At 41.8% G+C, this 21,848-nt stretch overlaps 1 protein-coding gene and 1 long non-coding RNA gene across 4 annotated transcripts in view; one reads left to right on the plus strand and one right to left on the minus strand.

Annotated features, from left to right (window-relative positions):
* Positions 1-200: 200 nt before the first annotated feature.
* LOC126044301 (uncharacterized) lies at positions 201-6,802 on the minus strand. Its single transcript, XR_007507633.1, has 2 exons — positions 6,237-6,802; positions 201-4,107 (listed from the first exon to the last, which is right to left on the minus strand). It is a non-coding gene; the product is annotated as an uncharacterized LOC126044301 (long non-coding RNA).
* A 424-nt stretch (positions 6,803-7,226) lies between these two features.
* The window catches only part of AASS (aminoadipate-semialdehyde synthase), a 32,973-nt gene continuing 18,351 nt past the window's right edge, over positions 7,227-21,848 (plus strand). The window contains exons 1-14 of one of the 3 annotated variants that reach the window (XM_049813672.1): positions 7,227-7,275; positions 9,318-9,538; positions 10,689-10,865; positions 11,523-11,607; positions 12,344-12,411; positions 12,526-12,672; positions 13,675-13,753; positions 13,846-13,973; positions 14,144-14,292; positions 15,489-15,611; positions 15,764-15,875; positions 16,405-16,464; positions 16,558-16,625; positions 20,558-20,679. In XM_049813672.1, coding sequence (XP_049669629.1) covers positions 9,326-9,538; positions 10,689-10,865; positions 11,523-11,607; positions 12,344-12,411; positions 12,526-12,672; positions 13,675-13,753; positions 13,846-13,973; positions 14,144-14,292; positions 15,489-15,611; positions 15,764-15,875; positions 16,405-16,464; positions 16,558-16,625; positions 20,558-20,679 — 1,531 coding nt within the window. In that variant the 5' untranslated portion in view covers positions 7,227-7,275; positions 9,318-9,325. Of the gene's footprint in view, positions 7,276-7,785; positions 9,539-10,688; positions 10,866-11,522; positions 11,608-12,343; positions 12,412-12,525; positions 12,673-13,674; positions 13,754-13,845; positions 13,974-14,143; positions 14,293-15,488; positions 15,612-15,763; positions 15,876-16,404; positions 16,465-16,557; positions 16,626-20,557; positions 20,680-21,848 lie in introns of those variants that run through there. The other 2 variants (XM_049813671.1, XM_049813673.1) reach the window with 2 other exon arrangements.

Raw genomic sequence — 21,848 nt, forward strand, 5'->3', positions numbered from 1 at the left:
TCCATTTTCCAATAACATTATAGACTAGCGAAAATAAACCCAGTCATTTATATATGATACAACCTTACATTTTGATGGGCTGTCATGATAAACCATAACCAGTGAGATCCATTTATTACACAGGGACATATTGTATAAAGCAATTTGCACATTTTATTTATATAGCTCTGAGGTCAATACTAGCTTCACTACACACAGGCTGACAATTGAACTGTTTTTATTTGTATGTATAATCAAACAGGTAAACTTTTTCTGCACCTTGGTATTTTTCTTACTAGACAAAGGAAACAATGGAAGTGTGATCATTCATGATATGCCTCTTTTCATTCACTTGCATCGTTGGTTTTTCTTTTTTAGTGTACCACAGAAATTAGGAATGCAAAAGACTCATTAGATTATGTCCTGATTTTTACCCATAGCTTCTGGTGATATAAGCATTTCCCTTCTAATTTAACCATAGTCTAGTTTACAGCTGAACCACTGAACAGAAGTGAAAACCAGATTTAAAGAGTAATTTCTGCATTTCAGTATGCACACAAATTGGGTCAAAGTAGAAGTGCCTTCGAAGAAATGTTTTGACTAATCTTTTCCAAAGATGTTCCACAATTGCCTTATTATGACACCCAGAAATCACATGTCATTTGAAGGCTGACCCTTGGGTGTACTTTCACCCTGATGACACGCAGGAGCACACTGGGGACCTAGATTGGGACAGCTGGTTGTTATTCTTGGTTCTAAAATTTTGGTTACATCCTGTGCTTCAGGACCTGCTCCAACATGTACTTCTCAATGGAAGCTGCACCCCAGCACATTAAGGCAATAGTGTAATGTGCATTTTTTTTTCATCGGCAATCGTGGCTTAAACAGACATCATCCTTCCCTCCTCCCATCCCTGTCCCACTTTACTCCCGTGCCTGCACACACCTTCAGTTGTTTGAGCCTGCTGAGTTGTAACGGAGAATGAAAAGTATCCTCATTTAAAAAATAGCTTTTTTTTCAGCCAGCTCACTTCTGTTTTACTACATGGCTATAGAGATAGTTGTGCCGGTCTAGAACGTGTCACTATACACTATATACCTACTATTTTCATGGTTTTGTTGAAAGAACTTTTAAATCTCTGATTTTAAAGGCCCATAAAGAATCAAGAACTCTTGCAAAAAAAACATTAGTCAAGTCCTGAACTTCTGTTCTTACACTGATCTGAATGTGAATTGTGGGTTGAACCATAATTTTTCTGTCATTTTTCCCAGCTTTAAAATGTGAATAATACACATTCTCCTACTGCCAAATTGATAAAGACATTAGCGCTAGAGAAATGCAAAAAGCTGTTGGGTTTTATGATTTTTTTAGAAGAAGGTCAGCACTTTCTGACAGACACAAACCGCCGCTGGAGGAGCTATGGCAGGGACAACCATTATTTGCTGAAGGATCCTCAGAAGCAAGGTTGCACTTTTAATGCAGCTATGGCATAATTGCTTTAATGGACTCTTTAAGCACTAAACCCCAATTCTCTCAAAAGAAGGCTCCGGTTTTGATTTTATTCACACTATGGATCCATACTTAGTGGTAGATTGTTATTGACTTGAAAGCCCTACTAGCGTGAACATCGGTAAGTCTAATTAATAGACTCAATGAAGATTCTTATGGAAGTATATTTCAGACAGATTATTTTAGCTGAGCTGCTGCTGTTTCTTGCAATGAACCTAGTATTTGTCTTCTAATGAGTCAATTCACTAATTTGGTATCTCAGGCTGTAATTTTCTGTCTTTAGGTTTATTTCAGAGCAATTTTAAAATACTTATGTGGGGTCTTGGGAATGATGAGAATGACTTAAAAGTGCATCTCAATTTGACGCAGCAGTCTGAGTATCCACTGCAAATGCAAAGCTAGCAAGTTTTATGGTGAACATGGACGTATATGATACTACTGTGAATTCTAGTGTGTACAAATGTGAACAGATATACCCCGTGCCTCAGGTGGTACTAAAAGTAGAAGGTCTTTCTCTGGGGGTGCTGTAAGCCCTGAGAGATGGCTATTTCCCCTACTGGGCAATAGGAATGTAAATATATTCGCTACATGATTGTAGGGAACACAACACTGTGCTGTTCAGTGATGTCGAGTACTCTGCTGTGAGGTCAGAATTCACAGTGGCAGTCAACAGCCACTGCAGGTAGTGGCTTTTGAATAAAAGGTCATGTTTTTCAATAGCCTCATTCTGACTGAAAGCCTGAAAGCTTCTTGGAGCTTCTTGATCTCTCCAGTATAAAATCAGAATTAAACAAGAAACAGAGTTTGACAGGTAGATACACAGTCTGCAAAAATCTCTTCAGGATGCCAATTCCCCTGTTCATTTGAGACCTAGGGAGAAACCCTAGCCCAGCAGAAGTTGGCGTGAGTTTTTAATTTACTTCAATAGATTCAAGATTTATCCTTGATAGTCTAAGAATAAAATCTATGAAGTCCACCTCTCTTTAGGTGCTCTGGGAGTTTATTGTTACCGTAATGGAAGTCAGCACTCCCCCCACAGTGCTGGGTAAAAAGCGTTCCAGCTGGGTAAGAATTAGACCTTATAATCAGGGATTGTCAGACAGATGGAATCACGGTCCACCCCAAACAGGAGCTATTTGTTACAGAAAACAGCTCCAATTCCATACTAGCATGTTTTGTAAGACCTGAATTCCAGATTTGTTTTATTCTTTTTAAGCAATTCTGCCTTCCCTGTCTGGAACACAGTACAGTGCAGGTGGGATTCATCTGACCTGGCTTTATAATGTCACAGCATGAGCCCACACTCATTACTTAGGCTGCCTTTTTCTCTATGCAGCACAGTAGGCACTTTTCAGAGTGCAGTTCACCTGGTCTGTTTTAGATGCAGGAAGAGACTTAAATTGTGCTGATAAAATTCTCAATTTCCCTTCAGAAAGATGGCAAATCTGTAGCAGAAACCAACTGTCCGATAGGCATTTTGGCAGAGTATCTCATTCATGTCCTTACTTGCTCTGCTCCTCCTGCTTGCACTTAAAGTTCTGCTGCTGGATACAGCCAGAGACACCAAGTATCTCTCTGAGAATAGAGGTGGATGGATCATTGGTTTGCTGACTGTTTTGGCCCAGCCTGGAACTTCATTTCCCTAGAAGAACATTCTAAAAGAATCAGTAAACTAAAATGTATAAACCCCAATAATTTCAAACTATAGAAAGAATACTTTGACCCCAAGTGAAGTGGCGTATATAGATTTTTAGCTAAAAGTGAAGTCCTTTTATATACACATGAAGGAATCTCAAAATAAAAAGTTCTTTCAAGCAGAAATGTTTTGAAAGTGAAATGCCTTGATGTTAAAAAAAAGGTTTTACCCACTGTTTTTTAAAATCCAGTTCTGTGTCTGCAGAGCTGACTGGAGCTTCATTCCTGCTTATATCCAAGCAACACTCTCAAATTAGGAATCAGCCTACCCTTCTCATCTACAGGACCCAATCCAGTAGGTGTCTAGAACATACCACGGCCCCCAGAAAGGACAGTGGAAACTTGTAAAAAGTTTTTCATTCCCAGCACACTAGTTAGGGCATTCAGTGGCGACTCAGATATAAGACCCTTCAGTTATAAGTAGTCATTTACACAGAGTATCTTCCAAGGTAAAAAGCTGAAAGAGGCTCACTTTAGAAACCTCAATTTTCTAGTTGCTTATGCTACAGACACATGCTTTGAACTCTGTTTTGAATGACACTGCAACTTTGAAAATAGCCCTCAACTTTCTAGTAGAAGGCTCTAAGCATTTGGCTAGTGGCCAAACTGGAGCATGGGAGACAAGGGAGTGTTATCTGTGTAACATTTCTATTGGAAAGCCAGACGTGGCCTGGAAAAAGTGCCAAACTCCTGGGGGAGTTCACAGCTGACAGCTCTTGGCAAAAGAGGTCAGCTCCTTTCTGAGCAGCATTAGGTTCAGGCACAGTTCCTTCTCCTGGGATGCTCTGCTGTGTTGCCAGGATGGTCCCTGCTCAGTTTCTGTAAGTACCTTTCTCCATGCATTTCCTCAGGCCTGGGAATTCCAGTGCAAAACAGAGCATGTTGGGAGTCTCATCCTTCATTTCTCTGGGTTTAGATTCCTGTCTGCAAAAGTTGGACCAAGTGAGTGCTGAGACATAATTCGACACTAAACCTATAAGAAACTATTGTAGACAGTCTTGAGATAACATCTTATTCAAAGAAAGACCTTCCAAAAATTTTGAAAACTTAGAAAATAATTATAAATGCCCTCCTTCAAGTAGATTTGCTGAGGTCTACTTACTGCAATAAATTCATCATGGTTTGGTTCCGAATTCATTCAACAAACAAAGCAGCTCCTAAAATACTTTCATTAATTTAATCAAAGACAGGCTGTGCAGGGGTATAATGATGGATTCAGCCATGTACTTTCTACTAGTTTACACTATGAAGTAATCAATATGATGAAATGACACAAAATTATGAGGCACCATCAGTATTGCATCTTTCTCATTGTCACGGCTGAATTAAATTCTACAACCACTAAATAATTACATGCTTTTGCAAGAACAATGGTCATATTTCAGTTGAGTTTTGTGAATGAGTTGATTCTCAAGAATCAACTTTGCACATACCAAGAATTCTGTTCTTGCCAAAGTCCATATTTGCATTTAATCATAAAATGAAAAAAAAACCCCCTCTGAAAAAACAGTTCTTTATGAGTAGTTTAGAGTCACTGAGTGCACGGACTGAAGAATGGCATAATTATTCTAATTTTCTATTTAGTTTACACTTTCTGGGGTACAACCAAATTTGCCTCCAATGAAGCAGTTTTGGCAAATTTTATCAATAAAACAGGAAAAAAAGATACAATTTCTAGAAGGCATGGATATATTTATGCTCTACACATGTAAGTTATAGAACTATATGTGCTTTATTAAGCCCATGAAGTGGAAATTAGACACTGGGGGCATATACACAATGCCCTTGTGCAACAGCAGTATTTCCTGAAGTCTTTGGGGCCAAGCAAAAAGCTTGTTGTGCCTCACAGTTTCTTGGGCCCAAAGGGAACATAAGACTCTTCATGTCTCTTACTGCTTGACAGACAGATCTATCCCAATCCTTTTTGGTCCTCAATATTCAGATGAAACTGATTCATACATTTTAATAATGTTATATGTAGGAGCTGGTTTTGGAGCCTTAGCTTCCTGCCCAAGCTGATCTCTGCAGGGCGGTTGAGAGGTATGGTTTCCTCCTCTGACCCCAAGCAAGGGGGCAGTTTGCAATCCATGGTACGTTGACAGGCTGTATCGCGACAATCTGTCTTCTGATCCAGAAAGTTGTCGTTGTTGTTGTTGTTGTTATAGCTTTTTAATTTACTTCTATTTGGTCAGAAACCAAGAGCAGTTACCGCCCTTGTTCTCATGGCAGAAGGATTCCAAAATCCAGTGCTCTTCAAGTCCTTCTAGCCAGCTCTCCCCCACCACTTCTTCCCACCTATGGACCCAGCCCCTATCTACTGCAATGGACCTCATCCCAAGAAGAGCGGAAGGATGGACAGGAACTTCTGCAGGGCTGGGTGTGCTGTAGACCTCATACCTCAGAGAGACAGGGAAAAGAAAGGTCCAGGCATTAGTTGGCGGAGGTAACTTTCTTCTCCAGCAAAGAAAGGAAAGGGATGAAAATCCTGCAGGAAGGTGAGGCAGATTGTAGAAGGTTCTGGACATTGAGATTCGACAGGGAAGAGTGGGAGTTAGTGAGCCGAGAGAAAGACTGTACTCATAGAGTATCCCTAAACATCACTGATTCTGTTTGCTCTGCTGAGGCCTTAAACCCTCAAAACCTCTGCTGATCCATTCCAGGTCTCACCCCCTTATGTTCACTTCCAGTCTCTGAAAGCACACAACCCAGATCTTCCCCTTCAGTCCTTACCTCCTTTCACCCCCCAAATCTCTGCTGATCCATTCTGGGTCTCATTCCCTAACGCTCACCTCCCCATATAATTTGTATTACAGTAGCAAACCTGAAGCGCAGGTCAAGCCTTGCTGCTGTTTTCCAGCTCTCCTGTCCTGCCCTGGTGAATTAGGAAAATACTTGGATCTAAACCAAGGAACTGAAGCCACGGTTTATCAGTCAGTCGAATGCTGCCTTTCAGAAGCAGGAGGAGAAGAGGGAAAAGTTAAGGCATGAAAAAAGGGCATGTTTTAAAGAAAAGTAAGAAAACTATAAGGAGAAAATAATCTATGGAGAGGTACCTCTGAAGCCATGTTGTGGCTGCACTGTCAAAATTTAACTCTCTTCAGAAGAAGTCAAGTAGTAGTGGCTAGTCCAGGTGAAGGAGGCTGCGCCATGGCCCCAACTTCTCCCTTGTCTCCGAGAGACCTCGCTGTGGCGAAGTGGGATGAGGACAAATTCTCCTCAGGCCCTTTAGTCCTTGTGGCTTCTGCTGAGTGCAGCCGTGATGCTTCACCTTCTCACGCTCTGTCCTCACACCTACTAACAGAGACTGGTAACAGCAACGAGCTCTATCCTCTGGAGACTCGCGGAGGTGTGCTTTCCGCAGGGCGCAGCCTGCCTTTCTCTGACGGGAGAGCTCTTCTTCACCCCACGAACCCCGTGCGTGACGCTGCTTTGGCTTTGGTTTCACACGCCTCACAATTTTCACGATTTATGGCTACGGCATCACGTTATTATTTGCGATAAGGCAACCTAGCAGTCGAGGCCCCTCAAAAAGGCCCCAACTCAAGGACTGAGCTCCAGCTGAAGATCGGCAACGCCTCACGTAGGCCATCGCGTACCGGTTTTAAATCGGACATAATCGGTCAAAGACACCCCACAGGACCGCCGTGACAGCACGTACGCCCGCCGTTCGCGCCGAGGCGCAGCAGCAAAACGCACCGCGGGGCGGACAGGGCCGTGTCGCGCTGGGGGAGGACACGGGACGGTTGGGGACCCCGCGGGGCCTCGCGTGGGGCCGGCGGGGCTCCCCCCGCGGCGCAGGGCGCTGCTCAGGCCGCGGGGGGGGGAGGGGGGGAGGAAGGGGGAGGGGGCCGCGGGGCCTTCCAGGAACCGGGGGCGTTGAGGGGGGCGTGCCGGCGGGCGCCGTGACGCCGCGGCCAGGGCGCCTCGCCATTGGCGGGCAGCGAAGGGCGTACCCGGAGGGCGGCTGGCGGTTGGCTGCCGCCCTGGGCGTCGGCGGCGCGCCGGACGTTGGCCGCAGGAGGGAGCCGAGCCCAGCCCAGCCCAGCCCAGCCGAGCGGCCGCGCTCTGCCCCGCTGCCGCGCTCGCCCTGAGGTAGGTTCGGCGCTGCCCGCCGCGCCGTCCGGCGGCGGGGCACGGCGCTCCCCGCGGCGGGGCAGCGAGCGCGGCCTGCTGCCCTCCGCCCGGGCAGCGCCGCCGGCAAGGCGGCCGCCCCGCCCCGCTCCGCTCCGCTCCGCTCCGTCCCGGCCTCCCGCCGCCGGCGCCGCCCGGTCGCGGCGCTTCTGCCCCTGCCAGCCGGCGGCTCCCTGCCTCCCTCAGTGGGGTCCGGTTTTTTTTCCCTTTCTGCGCGTCGCCTCTCCTCGTTCAGAGGGGGGCGAAACGCGCGGGCAGCGCCGGGCTGAGCTGGGTCTGAGGCGGAGGCGCAGGTTGCCCGTGCGAGTGGATTCAGCTCGGCCCAGAAACAGGGCCCCGTTCAGATCGCTGCCGCTGGTTCTGCTTGGTTTGTTGGGTTGTTTTGCCTTTGCTGTGTTGCTCAGCGGGATTTTGGTCTCGGTGCCAGCCAAAGTTGTGCGGAAGGGCCCCCGCAGCCCCGGTGGCCCGGGGAGGGCTCACCTGCTCTGCAGCAGGCTTCGAATTGCGAAGTGACTTTCACCTTTACGGCGGGATGTCGGTATCTCTGCGGCTAAGCCGGAGCGTACGCAGGGAGGCATGTGCGTGAACTTCTGTCGGGCCAGAGGTCACACGGAGTGTTTGCTTACTGCCCTGGTTCCCCCTCCCAGGCTGCAAGTGCAGGGCAGCTCGCTCCCGCTTGAAAGAGGCACTTTTCTTCTTGTAGGACTCCTCTGCGTGAGGGAAATTTGCTCCGCTGCAGGCCTGGGTGTGAGGTCCAGTGCAACGGTGTGAACTGCTCTCACGGTTAGGTGACATTGTGTGACAAGGCTTCCTCTGTTTTCGAGAGGTACTGACGTGCTGTCTGAGGATGCCCTTAGTGTGCTGAAGAGCAGTGTCATAAAATAGCTCCAGCCTCTGTACAGTAACTTCTGCTGGTGGGCAAATCTAGCAATGGTAGTAAGACCAGACTAGGAGCTAGCGTAGAGGACTGTGTCCTTCTGTTCATGCCTTCCTTCGCGTGCTAGTTTTTCTGTTTAAGCAAGCCTGGAGTTAAACAGGACCTCTTAAGGCTTTAGGCGTGTAGAGACTTTACAAGGTTGAGGCATGAGTACAAACAAGATTTCCCAAGTGATGCGGATACAGAGATTCATGTCATTATCAGTTAAAATTGCTTTGGAACCAAGGTTCACATCTTTGAAGTCTCTGTCTTTGAGATCCACATCTTTTAGTCACAGAAATATCTGAAGTCCTTAGGCTCCTAGGTGTTTGGTGCTGGACCCGTGCAGAGCCCTTGCCATTCGCAGCAGAGCTAAGCAGTGGCATATATGCTTCACTGGGAGTGAAGACGAGGAGAGAGAAAATAAAGGGATAATCCTCTGCAGTGGCAATCTGTCCTAATGAAGCGTTTCCACTTTGCATAAAATTTTTATTAGGAAGAAAACCTGTTGCTCCTGGCCACATATGTGCTGATTGCTAAGCAGTAGTTAAGGTCTTGTCCTTTATCTTCCATTTTCAGCTTGTGTAAGAATTAGTTATGTAAAAATACTTAGCATTGGTTTTACATATTGGGCTTTCTCTTTTAATCAACTGCTTACGTTACAGCCTGTGTTCTACTTTCTTTCTGTGTGTTTTACTTCTTACTGTTCTTGTGCAAGCTTTGGTAAGTGCTTGGTCTTTGCAGTTTATGCTGGCTAACGAATTTAATTGGTATCTTTAAGTTTCCAGCATTCTTTTTAAGCTATCTAATTAAACACTTGGTACATTGAACACATTAAAAGCCTTCTTTTACAGTAGTACAAACAATTTGTTTCTGTAACGACACCCCACAAACTGAGATGCAACAAAGTACGCTGAAATTACTCACAAAATGTCATGTCTCACGAAAGTAGGGTTTAACTAGAGTATAAAGTTTATGGTTTGTGTTTTACAGCAGATGTTAAAGGAGACCAGAACTTTTGCACAAAAAATGTTCGAAGCATTTGTATACATGTATTATTTTACTACTTTGTCTTTGCTGCCATCAGGCTTTACCATGCTCCGAGCCTTTAGTCGCACAAATGGTAGATGTGCGTTCCATCATGCTAAGTGTTGGTATCATCGTAAGTCTGTGCTGGCAATTAGGAGAGAAGATGTTAATGCATGGGAAAGAAGAGCACCTCTGGCACCAAAGCATGTTAAGGAATTGACGCAGATGGGATACAAGGTCTTGGTGCAGCCGTCAAACCGGAGAGCCATCCATGAAAAGGTAAGGTCCCATTTGGAGTTAGATAAGCAAAACCGTAGTTCAGTTATTAACTATAGTACAGGAAAAATAATATTCAAAGGATATACATGAGAAAACGTATTATTAGCTTTGTTGTTAAGTGAGGAGTAATTGTGTCCTAGTGGAGAGAAAAAGGGGTAGTTTGTTTAGACTTTTAATGTAATGTTGGCACACTGGTGGGTTTTTTGGAGTTATTTTTATTGATTTCTTGCCCTTTCATCCGTCTCTGAAGAAGTCGTCAGTGCTTTTGAAGTAGAAACTTGGGAATTCATTTAACATTGGTGGTTTTGTCTTCTGTTTGTATGGAGGCAACACTTTGAAAAATAAGCATATTAAAAATAAAAAAAGAGAAAGGAGGGATCTGGTGAATCCCATTCCTGCTCATGTAAAATGAGGAGAGAGGGTTTTTTTTTCTTTAATGCTGTGACCTTCAGGACTGAGAGCTTTTACAGTTCTTGTAGCAGCAGTAATACACTACTGTAAGGTATGTGAGCCAACAGACAAAAATTGAAACATAAGTAGGGAATTAGTGATCACTTGCTCATATCACCTTTTAATTAAGGCACAGTGCTGGCTTTCACCAAAGCACAGATCACATTAGGTACACAACTATGATATTGAAAGCTGGAATTTTAATATGTTTTTGAGATAAGGGAGAACAAAAATAAATTTTGATATGGAAAAACATTCTTTTAGAAGTTGCTCTTCAGCTTGGACTTAGTCTTATACAATTTTATAAAATCACACGTCATCAGTCTTCAGATTAATTTGTCAGATTTCTCTAAACTTATTTCCAAGTATTTCAGCACATTACAAAAGATTGTTCATAATTGCAATACTATAAGATACTTTAAATTTAGTAAAATATCCTTTCTGTAGTCTGTGAATTTAAGATGAAGGATTTTACTAACACGTAATTATGTTTTGGCCTTGTATAATAGGATATTAGCATGGAAATTCAGTTCGATATTTGATACCCCATTTGATAAAGAGGTTTATGAACATATCACATGCAGTAACTTGTTTCTGCTTTATAGAATTATCTATTTGAGGTCTGTTCTAGTTGCTTATGTGCTGAGATCTGAATATGAAAAAGACTAGAAAAATTTACTTTGATTTTTCTCTTTCATAGGATTATGTCAAAGCAGGTGGCATTATTCAAGAAGATATTTCCGAGGCTTCTCTGATACTAGGTGTGAAGAGACCTCCAGAGGACAAATTAATCCCTAAAAAGAACTATGCCTTCTTCTCTCACACTATTAAAGCCCAAGAGGCAAACATGCCCCTTTTGGATGAGATTCTAAGACAGGTAAATTGTGTCATAGTGAAGACAGTTGGCTGTTAGCATGGGGTGGAAGCTGAACCTAATGCTGAAGTGTGATTGAAAGCTTGCTGCCTAGTGTGGTTACTTTCAGCATACATATTTGTAGAGGGCTAATGAGGACTGATTTCAGTATCCTTTCCTGGAGCTGAGTATTTCTTGCTCAGAGGATCTCGTGCTTGCAGCGCTACTCTGTTTATGTGTGTAAGGCAGATGAGTTGCAAGTATCGTGTGCTAAGGGGAGGTTCATGCTGTGTGAGCACGAAGGCTTGTTGGAAAGTTATTAAGCTGGAGTGCGTGTTGGTCGTTAGAGATTGAGGCAGCCAGTTCACTCAGAAAGAGCAGCCTCTGGGCAGAGGATGTGAATGGGTCTGCAGCAGCTAGAGTGGCCCATTGGGGAGCTCTGTGCCAAGAGTGCACGGGCAGTGCAAAGACTCTTTGAAACAAGAATTCAATGCAACCTTTAGTTTTTTTTATTTTTATACTTACATCTTGTTATGAATTACTTGCCTTTCTCATATATGCCCATCAGCCTCTATCACGAAGAATGACAAAAACATATGAAAAGGTAGTTCCTAGGAGAGCAAGGTGCCACTGACTGCATTCACTGAAAATTTTAATACTCAGTTTGCTATGTATTTTCAGGAAATTCGACTGATTGACTATGAAAAAATGGTTGATCATAAAGGAATGCGAGTTGTGGCCTTTGGAAAGTGGGCTGGTGTAGCAGGTATAGTGCATAAAGTAAAGGCAGGCTTGCAACAAGTAACTTCTTGTAATACTTCTGGTTGTCTACGTTTCCTGAAAGTTGAGGCTTGCAATGCGTTTTTAACTGCATTTTTAACTCCTGCTTTTAAGAGCTTTTTTCCATTCTGTTTTGTGCTCCCTACTTTTGACGAGACTACACGTCAAATAGTCCTGTGGATTCCTGGCAAATCTACTATTTTATGTTGTCTGGAAGTCCCATTTGTCTATTCAACTAATGTGAGACAGACTAAATATCAAGAGATCAACTGAATAGGCTTTTGAAAGAAATGGCTGCTGTCAATCCTGCGAGTTTGAACAACATCTGTTTGTCACTGTTATACATTTACACTGATTTTTGTGAGGCATGGTTCTCATTCCTTTCTACTGAACTTCAACTCTCTTTCATCAGGAGACTCTCTTTATTATCTCCTTCTTTGGAATCTGGTGATGTGGATGCATCTCATGAAAGGATAGCCGAGTATTAAATAGTGCTGAAATGCATATTGTGGGCCAAGAGCAGGTTTAAGGTCATGGCCTGCTACAGCATTTCTCCTTCCCTGGTTTTATGTAGACTTTCCTTAGAAGTAAAGTATTAATATTAGAACACAGGCAAAAATATCCAGGATGATTTTAGACTTCAGCCAGTCTCTGCAGTTTCTAACTGCATATTCCTAATTAATGCTGATGGTCTGATTTTTCTTTTTTTGTTTTAACAATAGGAATGATCAACATTCTGCATGGATTGGGATTACGATTTTTAGCCCTGGGACATCACACTCCCTTCATGGTAAGAGTATATGTGTATGTATTTTTCTTTAGCAAAAATGACATTTGAGCATCTGCTAATTATCTGTATTTGAATATGGAAAATATCTTGATGGTTCTGTGCCTTTGATTGCAGCACATTGGGATGGCGCATAACTACAGGAATAGCAGTCAGGCTGTGCAGGCAGTACGGGATGCCGGGTATGAAATTTCACTGGGATTGATGCCAAAGTCAGTTGGGCCCTTAACATTTGTGTTTACAGGCACTGGTAATGTTTCTAAGGTAAGAATTCTGTCCTCAAGATGAAATGCTATATTATTTTTAATAGAACTTCTTGGCATATGATGCGTATCAGGTTAAATGGGTTGATGGGTTAATTTTGTTTGCTTAGTCTTCAGGTTTTCCTTTCCCAGTAAGAATTTTTAAGTACCCTAAACTAATGCCTTTAAGATGAGATCATGCCTGACAAGGCTGACAATGCTAACTTCTTACCATGAAAAATGGGTTAAGTCTTACTGCTCCTCTCTCCTTTCCCACCTGCATGATTTTTGTCTCCCACTCTCCCCTCTGTTGACTCTAGGCTCACAAGGTATGTTGAATCACCCCATTAAAGTGTGGGGGGAAAGAATTATTTTTTTTAATACTTGCTGAGTTTTTATATCTGTTTTTATAGCATTGACTTAGCTTATAAGTGCTGGACTTCAGAGCTATTTTCTGTGACATAGAGCAAAGGCATACCCCTGGTTTTAGCAACAAAGATCAGTTAACTAGGCTCCAGCTATAAAGTGAAATTACTGCCTATGCGAATGTGTGCTTTCTGGACAAAAGGATGGCATGTCTGAAAGGCCTGTGTTCTATGATCACAGCTTGTTGGTAAAGTCATCTTGAAGTTCTTTGCCTTTAGAACAGCCTGGTTGGTGAGGAGTGGCTCCAGGGGTCTTCCCTAAAGAGAAACTGCTGCTGAGACTGGCAGCAAAAGTATCTATTGTGGCTGAGTTGAGGCCTCCCAGCTCTGCCATTAGAAATATAAACCAGGCGTTGGATTGTGGGTCAGGCATACTGCAGTAATGGGGAATGATGTAAATTCCTTGTAAGTAGAGCCCAGGCAGCTTTGTTTTGGGTAAGCAGGGTCATGTGTGAAACGGCTTGTACATCTCTGAAGATGTTCTCTGGGGAGGACTGTCAAGTTGTGCATAGCTTTTTTTACATTTGTTTTCACACACCAGATGAGCAGTGTTACTCTATCTTCTCTGCTCATTCTGAATCCTACTTCATGGTTTACAGGGTGCTCAAGAAATGTTCAATGCCCTCCCATGTGAGTTTGTGGAACCACATGAGTTAAAGGAAGTTTCCAGATCTGGAGGTATGCTGTGACAATGAAGTGATTGAAAACACTGGAAGCCTTTTCGTCCAAGTATAACAGCTAATTTTATTTATTTATTTTTTTAACCTCAGACCTCAGAAAAGTCTATGGGACAGTGTTAAGTCGTCACCATCATCTTGTAAGGAAACGTGATGGACTATATGACCCAGTGGACTACGATAAACATCCAGAACTTTACACTTCTCGCTTTAACACTGATGTAAGCATCTCTTCTGTTCTTTTATGGAAGGTTTTCCACAGAGCGGTGGTAGTTACTACACCTTTGCATATCCATCGATTGAGACCATTCATTTAAAACACATGACCAGGTGCTTTCAACTTTTTAAAGCACTAGATGAGAACATCAGGCATCTGTAACTTTCTTTGCAGGTTGCACCTTACACAACTTGTTTAATTAATGGCATATACTGGGAACAACATACTCCTCGCTTGTTGAGTCGACAAGATGCTCAGAAGCTGCTGGTGCCAGTTAGATCTGCTGCTGGTGCAACGGGGGGCTGTCCTGAGTTACCACACAAGTAAGACACTTCAGTTCACTCGTAACAATTCTGTAGTGCCATAATTAAGTCATAATGTTAGGCACTTTCACAGCAGTATCTACCAAATGATTCTGTTTCTTACGTCCTCCTTGCATGTTGCATATGCCCCATTGATTCTGCTTTTGTTCTTCTGTGCTTTGCAGTCTTGTTTCTACAGTTTAGAGTTTTTGAAAACATCACAGTACAAATGATTGACAGGTATCAGCTGTCTTTCTGCAAAGGTCATTCTGCCATTGATCCTTGTGCATCATCCAATACAAACAGTGCGACATCTGGGAAGTGTACCTACTGCACCATTGTTGCTAGAAGTCTCTATGCCTGAGCAGAGCTTGCTGGCCAAGTTCTTCCTACCCCGTCATTTGGCTTCTGCAAGTTCAGTAACTGTTCCTTAACACCACTGATTTCCGCACCAGGTAGCAGAAATGCTTCATAACCCTGAATAGCTTTAAGGATGTAACATGGGGTACAAATCCAGGGTTAGTCTCCTTTCAGCATGGGTGGGAGCCACCCTTTCTCTAATAGTCCTGTGTAATAGTTCTCCAGGAGACTAGTACGGCAATGGGTTTGGGGAAGATGTGGCAACGTATTCTGGTGAGGAAGCAGGTCTTTGTCTCTTCTCTGCTCTCTGGCACCTTTCTTTCTCTCACATGACAAATAAAAGAATTTAAATGTTAACCTTGAGTGGAACCAGAGATTGTGAGTTAGCCTAATGAATGCTCCACCTGCCCCAGCTATCTGTGAACTGAAAGGAGGCAGGCACTTCTTCAGGTTTCCCTTTATGCTGATGAAGTTATTCTAGTGCAGGACTGCCCATTGACAGCTCGGGGGAATTGGTAGATGGATAATGAATGGGAGGTGTTGGCAGCACATGGATTACAGAGAAGAAATGATGAATGAGTGGATTCTCCTGGTCTTTGAGAAGTTACGCATGAAATATGGATCCTGTTGATGAGAATGGAAATTTTATGACTACAGTAGGATCAGATTTCCATTATGTTTCTCAATGTCATTGTTTGTGTTGTGTTGACTTCTAAATTGGTTAAGATGAATGAAACTACAAGTCTGATAGATCTTCTTATGTTTATTTCCTGTTCACTTGTGATCTTTTATATCTACGTTTCTTAGTAATTTGGGTAATGCTCTATTCCTTTGTCTTTTTTGTTTAATGGCTTTAGGCTTCTGGCAATATGTGACATTTCAGCAGACACTGGAGGATCCATAGAATTTATGACGGAGTGTACAACAATTGATAGTCCATTTTGTATGTATGATGCTGACCAGCATATTATTCATGACAGGTGGGAGAAGCTTTAATTTTTATTGCTTTCCTCTGTAATTTGTACAGTGAAACATTATATTGAAAAATCGTGTATTTAAAACACTTCTGAAAGGTGGTACTTTTCAGGTACCAAGGAGAAGTAGTTTAGAAGAGCTGTGTTCTCTCTTTCAGTGTTGAAGGCTCTGGGATTCTGATGTGTTCCATTGACAATCTGCCAGCACAGCTTCCTATAGAAGCAACAGAGTACTTTGGCGATATGCTTTTCCCATATATTGAAGAGATGGTAAGGTCTTATGTGTCCAACACGAAGGTAAAAGACTTCGACTTTGGTCTGCTTGTTTATTGCTTTTCTGGTCTCCTGTATATGTGCAAAAGGAATCTGCTGTAGAACATAACTGACTTTGTACTTCAAAAAAAGCAAAAAAGCTTTCTAAGTCTTGAGGCAATACTTTCAAAAAGCAACATGTGAATGAGACATTAGTGACCTGGATGTCTTAGGGATTTGTCAAGAACACTTTTGTGGGCAGGGAACAGGCTCTGGCAGGTAGTTCATTGCTCCTGAACCCTGCAGTAGATGTCTAAATCTGATTTTCTTGGAGCACGCAACAATCACTTGCAATCAGACTGCTGTTTGAATTCCTGTATTTTCATAAAAGTCAAATGACACTGATCAGGGCCAGGAGAATTTCGGATCTACAAGATACTGGTATTGTTGCATTCATTTAAATGTTGCTTAAAATCTTGATGTTTTACTCTGAAAAAAATTATGGGGAATAAAATGACCTGATTTGAAATAACTTATATCTCCATAGCTGTTATCAGAAGGCTCAGAACCTCTTGAAAGCCAGAAGTACTCATCTGTTGTTCGAGATGTAAGTTTTGCAATTTGGCACTCTGTTTGTCTTCCTCTGCTTTGAAACACACAGATACAAAAAACCCTCAAAATTTGTTTTGTGTATTTCTAGGCAGTGATTGCATCCAATGGCTCACTGACAGCTAAGTATGAATATATCCAGAAATTGAGGGAGAACAGGTAATGTATAGCTTCTTAAAATTCAGAATTTAAAAAAACAAACCAAACACTTGTCTGCATTCTATCTTCCGTTTTGCATTTATTTACTCTTGTGTTTTGGTGGAATATTGCTATATTACACTGTGTCTAAATGTCTCCTAACTTGATGATTTCCTTCTTTCTTCATGGACATTGCCTGAATCATTAACATGTGTTGTTAGTAACTTATATTGAAGTTGAGAAAGTGGTCATTCTTCTCTTTCTTACATTATGAAGATCATTTTACCAGAGGCAGAAAACAGCCACATGCCAGTATTACTCTGTTACTCCTTGCCCTTTTAAAATGGATATAACATACAGTCCTTTGAAAGGAATGGCTGAAAAGAAAAGGCTCTCTAATATACCTTGAATCTAGTTTCCCCTAGTATGGCTGTGCTGTATAGCATTGTTCTGTGACTGTATGTATTCAGGAGCCTCTGTGAGACTCTCAGACTTTTCATTATATTCCTGGAGCTACAGCTTTAGCTACCACTTCATCCATAACCTGTCTCAGTAGTTACCCGCCAGTGGTAACGTGAAAGAAGTAGCATTGAGTGGATTAAGCAAACAAAAGTATAAATAACCTGAATATCCCTTCCCTTCCCCTTGCTCCCTATTATTAACAAACACCTATGTTTTACCTATGAAAAATGTTAATTTGACAAGTGGGTACCTCTGGCTTCATGTTCATAGTCAATGCCAGCTGCACTGTACATCATATAAAAGTTGAAATTGGTCTGACCACAAGCACTGCATGCCCTATGCACTAAAAACATAGTGTGTTGGCTTTTGCATGCCAAGCTACTCCAGTTTCCTTTGGGAACTTTGGGAGTTCTGGTTATAAACTTGTGCATGATGAACTACAGGTGCATTTTCCACCCATAGTAACATGCTGTTTGCCTCTCAAAGACTTCAGCTCACAGTGATTTTTGTTGTGTGCTGTTTGGTAGACCACCTCAAGAGGCTGTCTCAGTAATAAATTTTCTTATTCCTCACACAGTATGATGATATGGTGGTTTGGTTTTTTTTATTTTTTATTTTTGCTTTCTTAATAATCGCTTGCATGGTCTTTTGTGAACTACTCTGAGAATCTGGAGACTTCATTCCCAAGGGTTTTTTTGTGGGTAGATTTTTGATATTTCTGCAGACCTGTGTGTTGCTTGTGATGTTTAGTTGTTCATTGGTGTTGCTCACTTAGCTGTCAGAAAAGCAAGACCTGCTAACAATACCCTCCTTTACTTTGCAAACTTTGGAGATAATGCAAATGAAAGCAGGGATTTTGCTGCTTAAGGTGTGATGGTTTAGCTGGAGTTAGGCTCTTGTTTAGAGCCTGTAGGAATTATGTGGCTTGTGTTATTACTCTAACAAAGTATTGTGCTGTGTCTAGTTTAGTTTCTGAGGGCTCTAGAATAATTGCTTATACCCTTTGGAAGTCCACGATCATTTCAGACATAAGATAGCTGGACCGTATGAGCTGAACTGTCTTAGGTGCCATTAGAATGCAGGAGCACTTTGATTTACTGAACTTATCTCCATCTTTTCACCTTTACTTGCTTCATACCTGCGACCGGTTCCTCATCCACAGCTGCAATGGCATATCCCATTAACAGTGTGGACCTCTAAGTATTACTGTTATTTGTTCATTGATAAACGTAACTGAATTATTTAAACTTGTATGTAGAGAATAGGTATAATCTGAAATGTTCTTTTCTGGGACTGTGTAGATTCTGTTCCCATTCTTGGTGGGTCATTTAGCAGCTCGTGTTTGTGCCTGTCCTAGAGCACACATGCTATGTTTGATCCAAGTGTGACCTCATTCTAGACGCTGGAGAAGTTTTTAATAAATAGGATAAGAAGTTTGATTGCAAAATCCAGCTTGCTTTCATGTTGGAAGTCTTCCCTTTGTCAACACTGTTGCTCCAAGCTCTTGCATGCCACTGCTGCTCCCTATAAGTAGAGGGTGGAGAAGAATTCTTTTTCTTCCCTTGCCCGTGAGGCTGTAGCTGTGGAAGAAGATGTTCTATTGGAATTGATAGTAGTAGGAGGAAGGTCCTTGGGTTTGTCATATGAAAGGATATGATGGGCTTAGGAGGCTTTCTGTGAATGGATTAAATCATGATTTAAGTTTTTTAAAAAAATCAAATCTGTAAAACTTGGATGAAGGTCAAAGTGCACAGTAATCTGTAGTAATAAATTGGATAGATTAGAGAGGTGATACATTGGTACATACCATTCGTATTTAATGAATTGAAAAGAATGACTGTTAAAAATTTTAATCAAACCAGAAAGTGGAGGAAGGGAGGATGGAACATGTGGAATTTTGGAGAGTAATTCAAGCTTTACAAATACTCAGACACAGTTAGTAGGCTTGAATGTGCTTCAGACAGATGATACAGATACATCTGGTATTGATTTAACTCTTTTCACTCAGAGTAGTCTTTCAAAGCTATTGTTTGAGGCCTTGTTCCCCCAAATGTATGTGGGTACTTCATGCCATGCTTCAGGTCATGCAATACCGCTTTTGTTGTCATGCTATTAGGTATTGCTCTGGCAGGCTCCAACACCATCCTTCATTATTATGGCCATTTTTGAACTGAAAAAACACAACTGAAAATTGAGTTATGGATTCCATGTGGAGCCCCAAAAAGGTCTGAACATTATTTAGAAGACACATGGTTAGTCCTCTTCTGAGGACAATAGCTTTAAGCAAAGTGGACATGAGCTTGTCAGGTAGAGGTCAGGAATCTCTCTGTGGCATAATCCACAATGGAGTATATGCCTTTGTAAACTCTCAGTAGATAAAGGGGAAATTGAGGAACTTGCTTATACACTTATGAAGTTTCCCATAAGTCTGTATCTTCAAAGGTCCTACCTATTTATTGAAATTTGTTTTCAGGATATGGGATAAGAAAAGCCAAACCTCAATCTCCATTAATTAGGTGAAACAACAGGGCAATGAACAGCTTCCTTCTCTTCAACAATAAAAAGTGCTTTAAGAAATTTTTTTTTATTTGTTAAATAGTTTTTATCTGCATGGTGATGATATGTTAGACATACAGTTTTACAGTCCTAATTTTACAACATAATGCAAATCTAAGCTAAAAGGAAAAATAATTATAAACAACCAAAATGTGTTTTCCTACTATAATTTATACATTTATGAAAGCATATTTAAACAACTGCTGAACTGCTGAACTTTATTCTGGTTGGCAAAAAGAAATGCAAAATCTGATGTGAATACACTTTATGTTGAAAGTCAACAGGAGAGCTACTTCTTAAGTTTATTTAGGAATGTAGTAGAAGCTTCATTGAAACACTCTGTGATGGTTTTCAAATCTGAGTTCTTGTCTGCAAACAGGATTTCTTAATTGGGCATTAACTTTTATTTGACTTTTATTGACTATCATGTTCATATGATGGCCTAATGTGAACCTAGTATAACTTCACTGAAACATGCTTTCACCAGCATGGTTTTGTGTACTTCAACAGTTACCCGTGATGTAAAGGGAGGAAGGCAGAGCCTGGAATCCCTTTCTGACAGCCCAGCATGACATAGACAGCTTGGCAGTCCTCAAGTGATCAGGTTATAGTAATTTGGCCATTGGGAAAAATATTGTGACAACTGAGGAAAAATTTCTTGAAGATCCAGTAGCAGTTGTAGAAACAGTGGCGATGTTGATGGATTTGATCATGTTTATGTTAGAGAAAAGAAACTAGAAGTTATGCAGCAGAAGAATGGAAGCAGTACTAGACAGCAGTTGCCCAGTCTTGGGTTAGGTAGCCAGGAACTTGACTTGGTCTGAATAGAGCTTGTGGTTTGTAGACTTACTAAAACATATTTATTCTGTTAGCTTTAGCAGCTTACAGTTTTCTTCTTCTGTGTGGGTTTTAATTTTGCCTGTAACACCTCCTAGGGAACACGCTCAGCTGCAGAAGATGGGTAATAAGAAGAAGGTTTTATTGCTCGGATCTGGCTATGTTTCTGGCCCTGTACTTGAATATCTCACTAGAGATTCCAGCGTTGACATCACAGTTGGTATGTGAGACTCTGCTTGTTTTTATGGAAAAATTATGTCTTATTTAAACCTGCTAGCATGGCAGAACCTTTCTCATAAGTGGGTCTGGTTCTGAGAACAGATAAAGAAAATTGGTGTCATTAGGCATAGCAGAAAATGATTTTGTAGCTTTCTGAGCACTTGGAGTTTATATAATTGATTTGAAAATGACATAGCCACATTAAAAGTTTACTGTTTGCATGTATAACCTATAGGCAAGTTAGAAATATTTGTCCTTCTAACCTGCTTTGGGCTTGGAATTGGTTTTGTAGCTAGTCAGTCACTTTTGTTGGTGTTTGGCTGTGTTTTCAGACTCACTCAAGAAGATGATGAAATTGTTTTTATAGACATCTGTATGAGTGAAGCCTCTGCTGTTGTTATAACCAGTACTGTGGTGGTAAACCTTCAGAACCTGACCTTCCCATCAGCCCCACATGCCTGCTTGTTTATTCCTCTGTTTTGGTTTTATCTGTAGCATATTTCAGGCTGAGCATCTTAGAAACGCTTTTCTGTACCCTCGATGATGACTTTACCCTGATTCTGTGATATCAGATTTAAAACCCAGGCTGTATCGCCTGAAAGATACTTTGCTGGGAAGTGGTTTCCTTTAAAACTTACTGTTGTATTTCTGTTTATTTTTGTCGTTGTTATTGTTGCTGCTTTGGTTTTTTTTTTTTCCCTTCATGCTACTTTCATTCTTGGCTGCTTTTGCTACCCTTTGCGGTGATAACCATAGTACTTTTAACCCTTAGGAAAAGATTTACAAGGAAGAAGAGGGGAACTCTACTGTTATCAGCACTGCCTGATGCAGTGATTGGGGAAGGATTACAGCAGTGTCCATCCCCTCATCGGTACGGAGGCTGCATCTAGCACCTGCAATACAGTAGTAGTAAGGGAAACCAGTGAACTGAAAGGATCTGTTTTGCCAAGCACTGAGCAAACATAGCAGGTGCCTCTTATCTGGGTAGCTTAAAAGCATGCAGTTTTCTACGGCACACACAAAAAAAGCTCAGAAGGAAAGACACACAAATATGTTACTTGTCTAATATTTGACAGCAGGCAGGTAGATGAAGAAAGCATAAAATGCACATCGCAGTGCCCCATTTGGTTCCCTACTGTTAGGCTACACCACTTTAAATCCAAATGACAA

This window comes from Accipiter gentilis, chromosome 11 (genome assembly GCF_929443795.1).
Source record: "Accipiter gentilis chromosome 11, bAccGen1.1, whole genome shotgun sequence".
NCBI lineage: Eukaryota > Metazoa > Chordata > Aves > Accipitriformes > Accipitridae > Astur > Astur gentilis.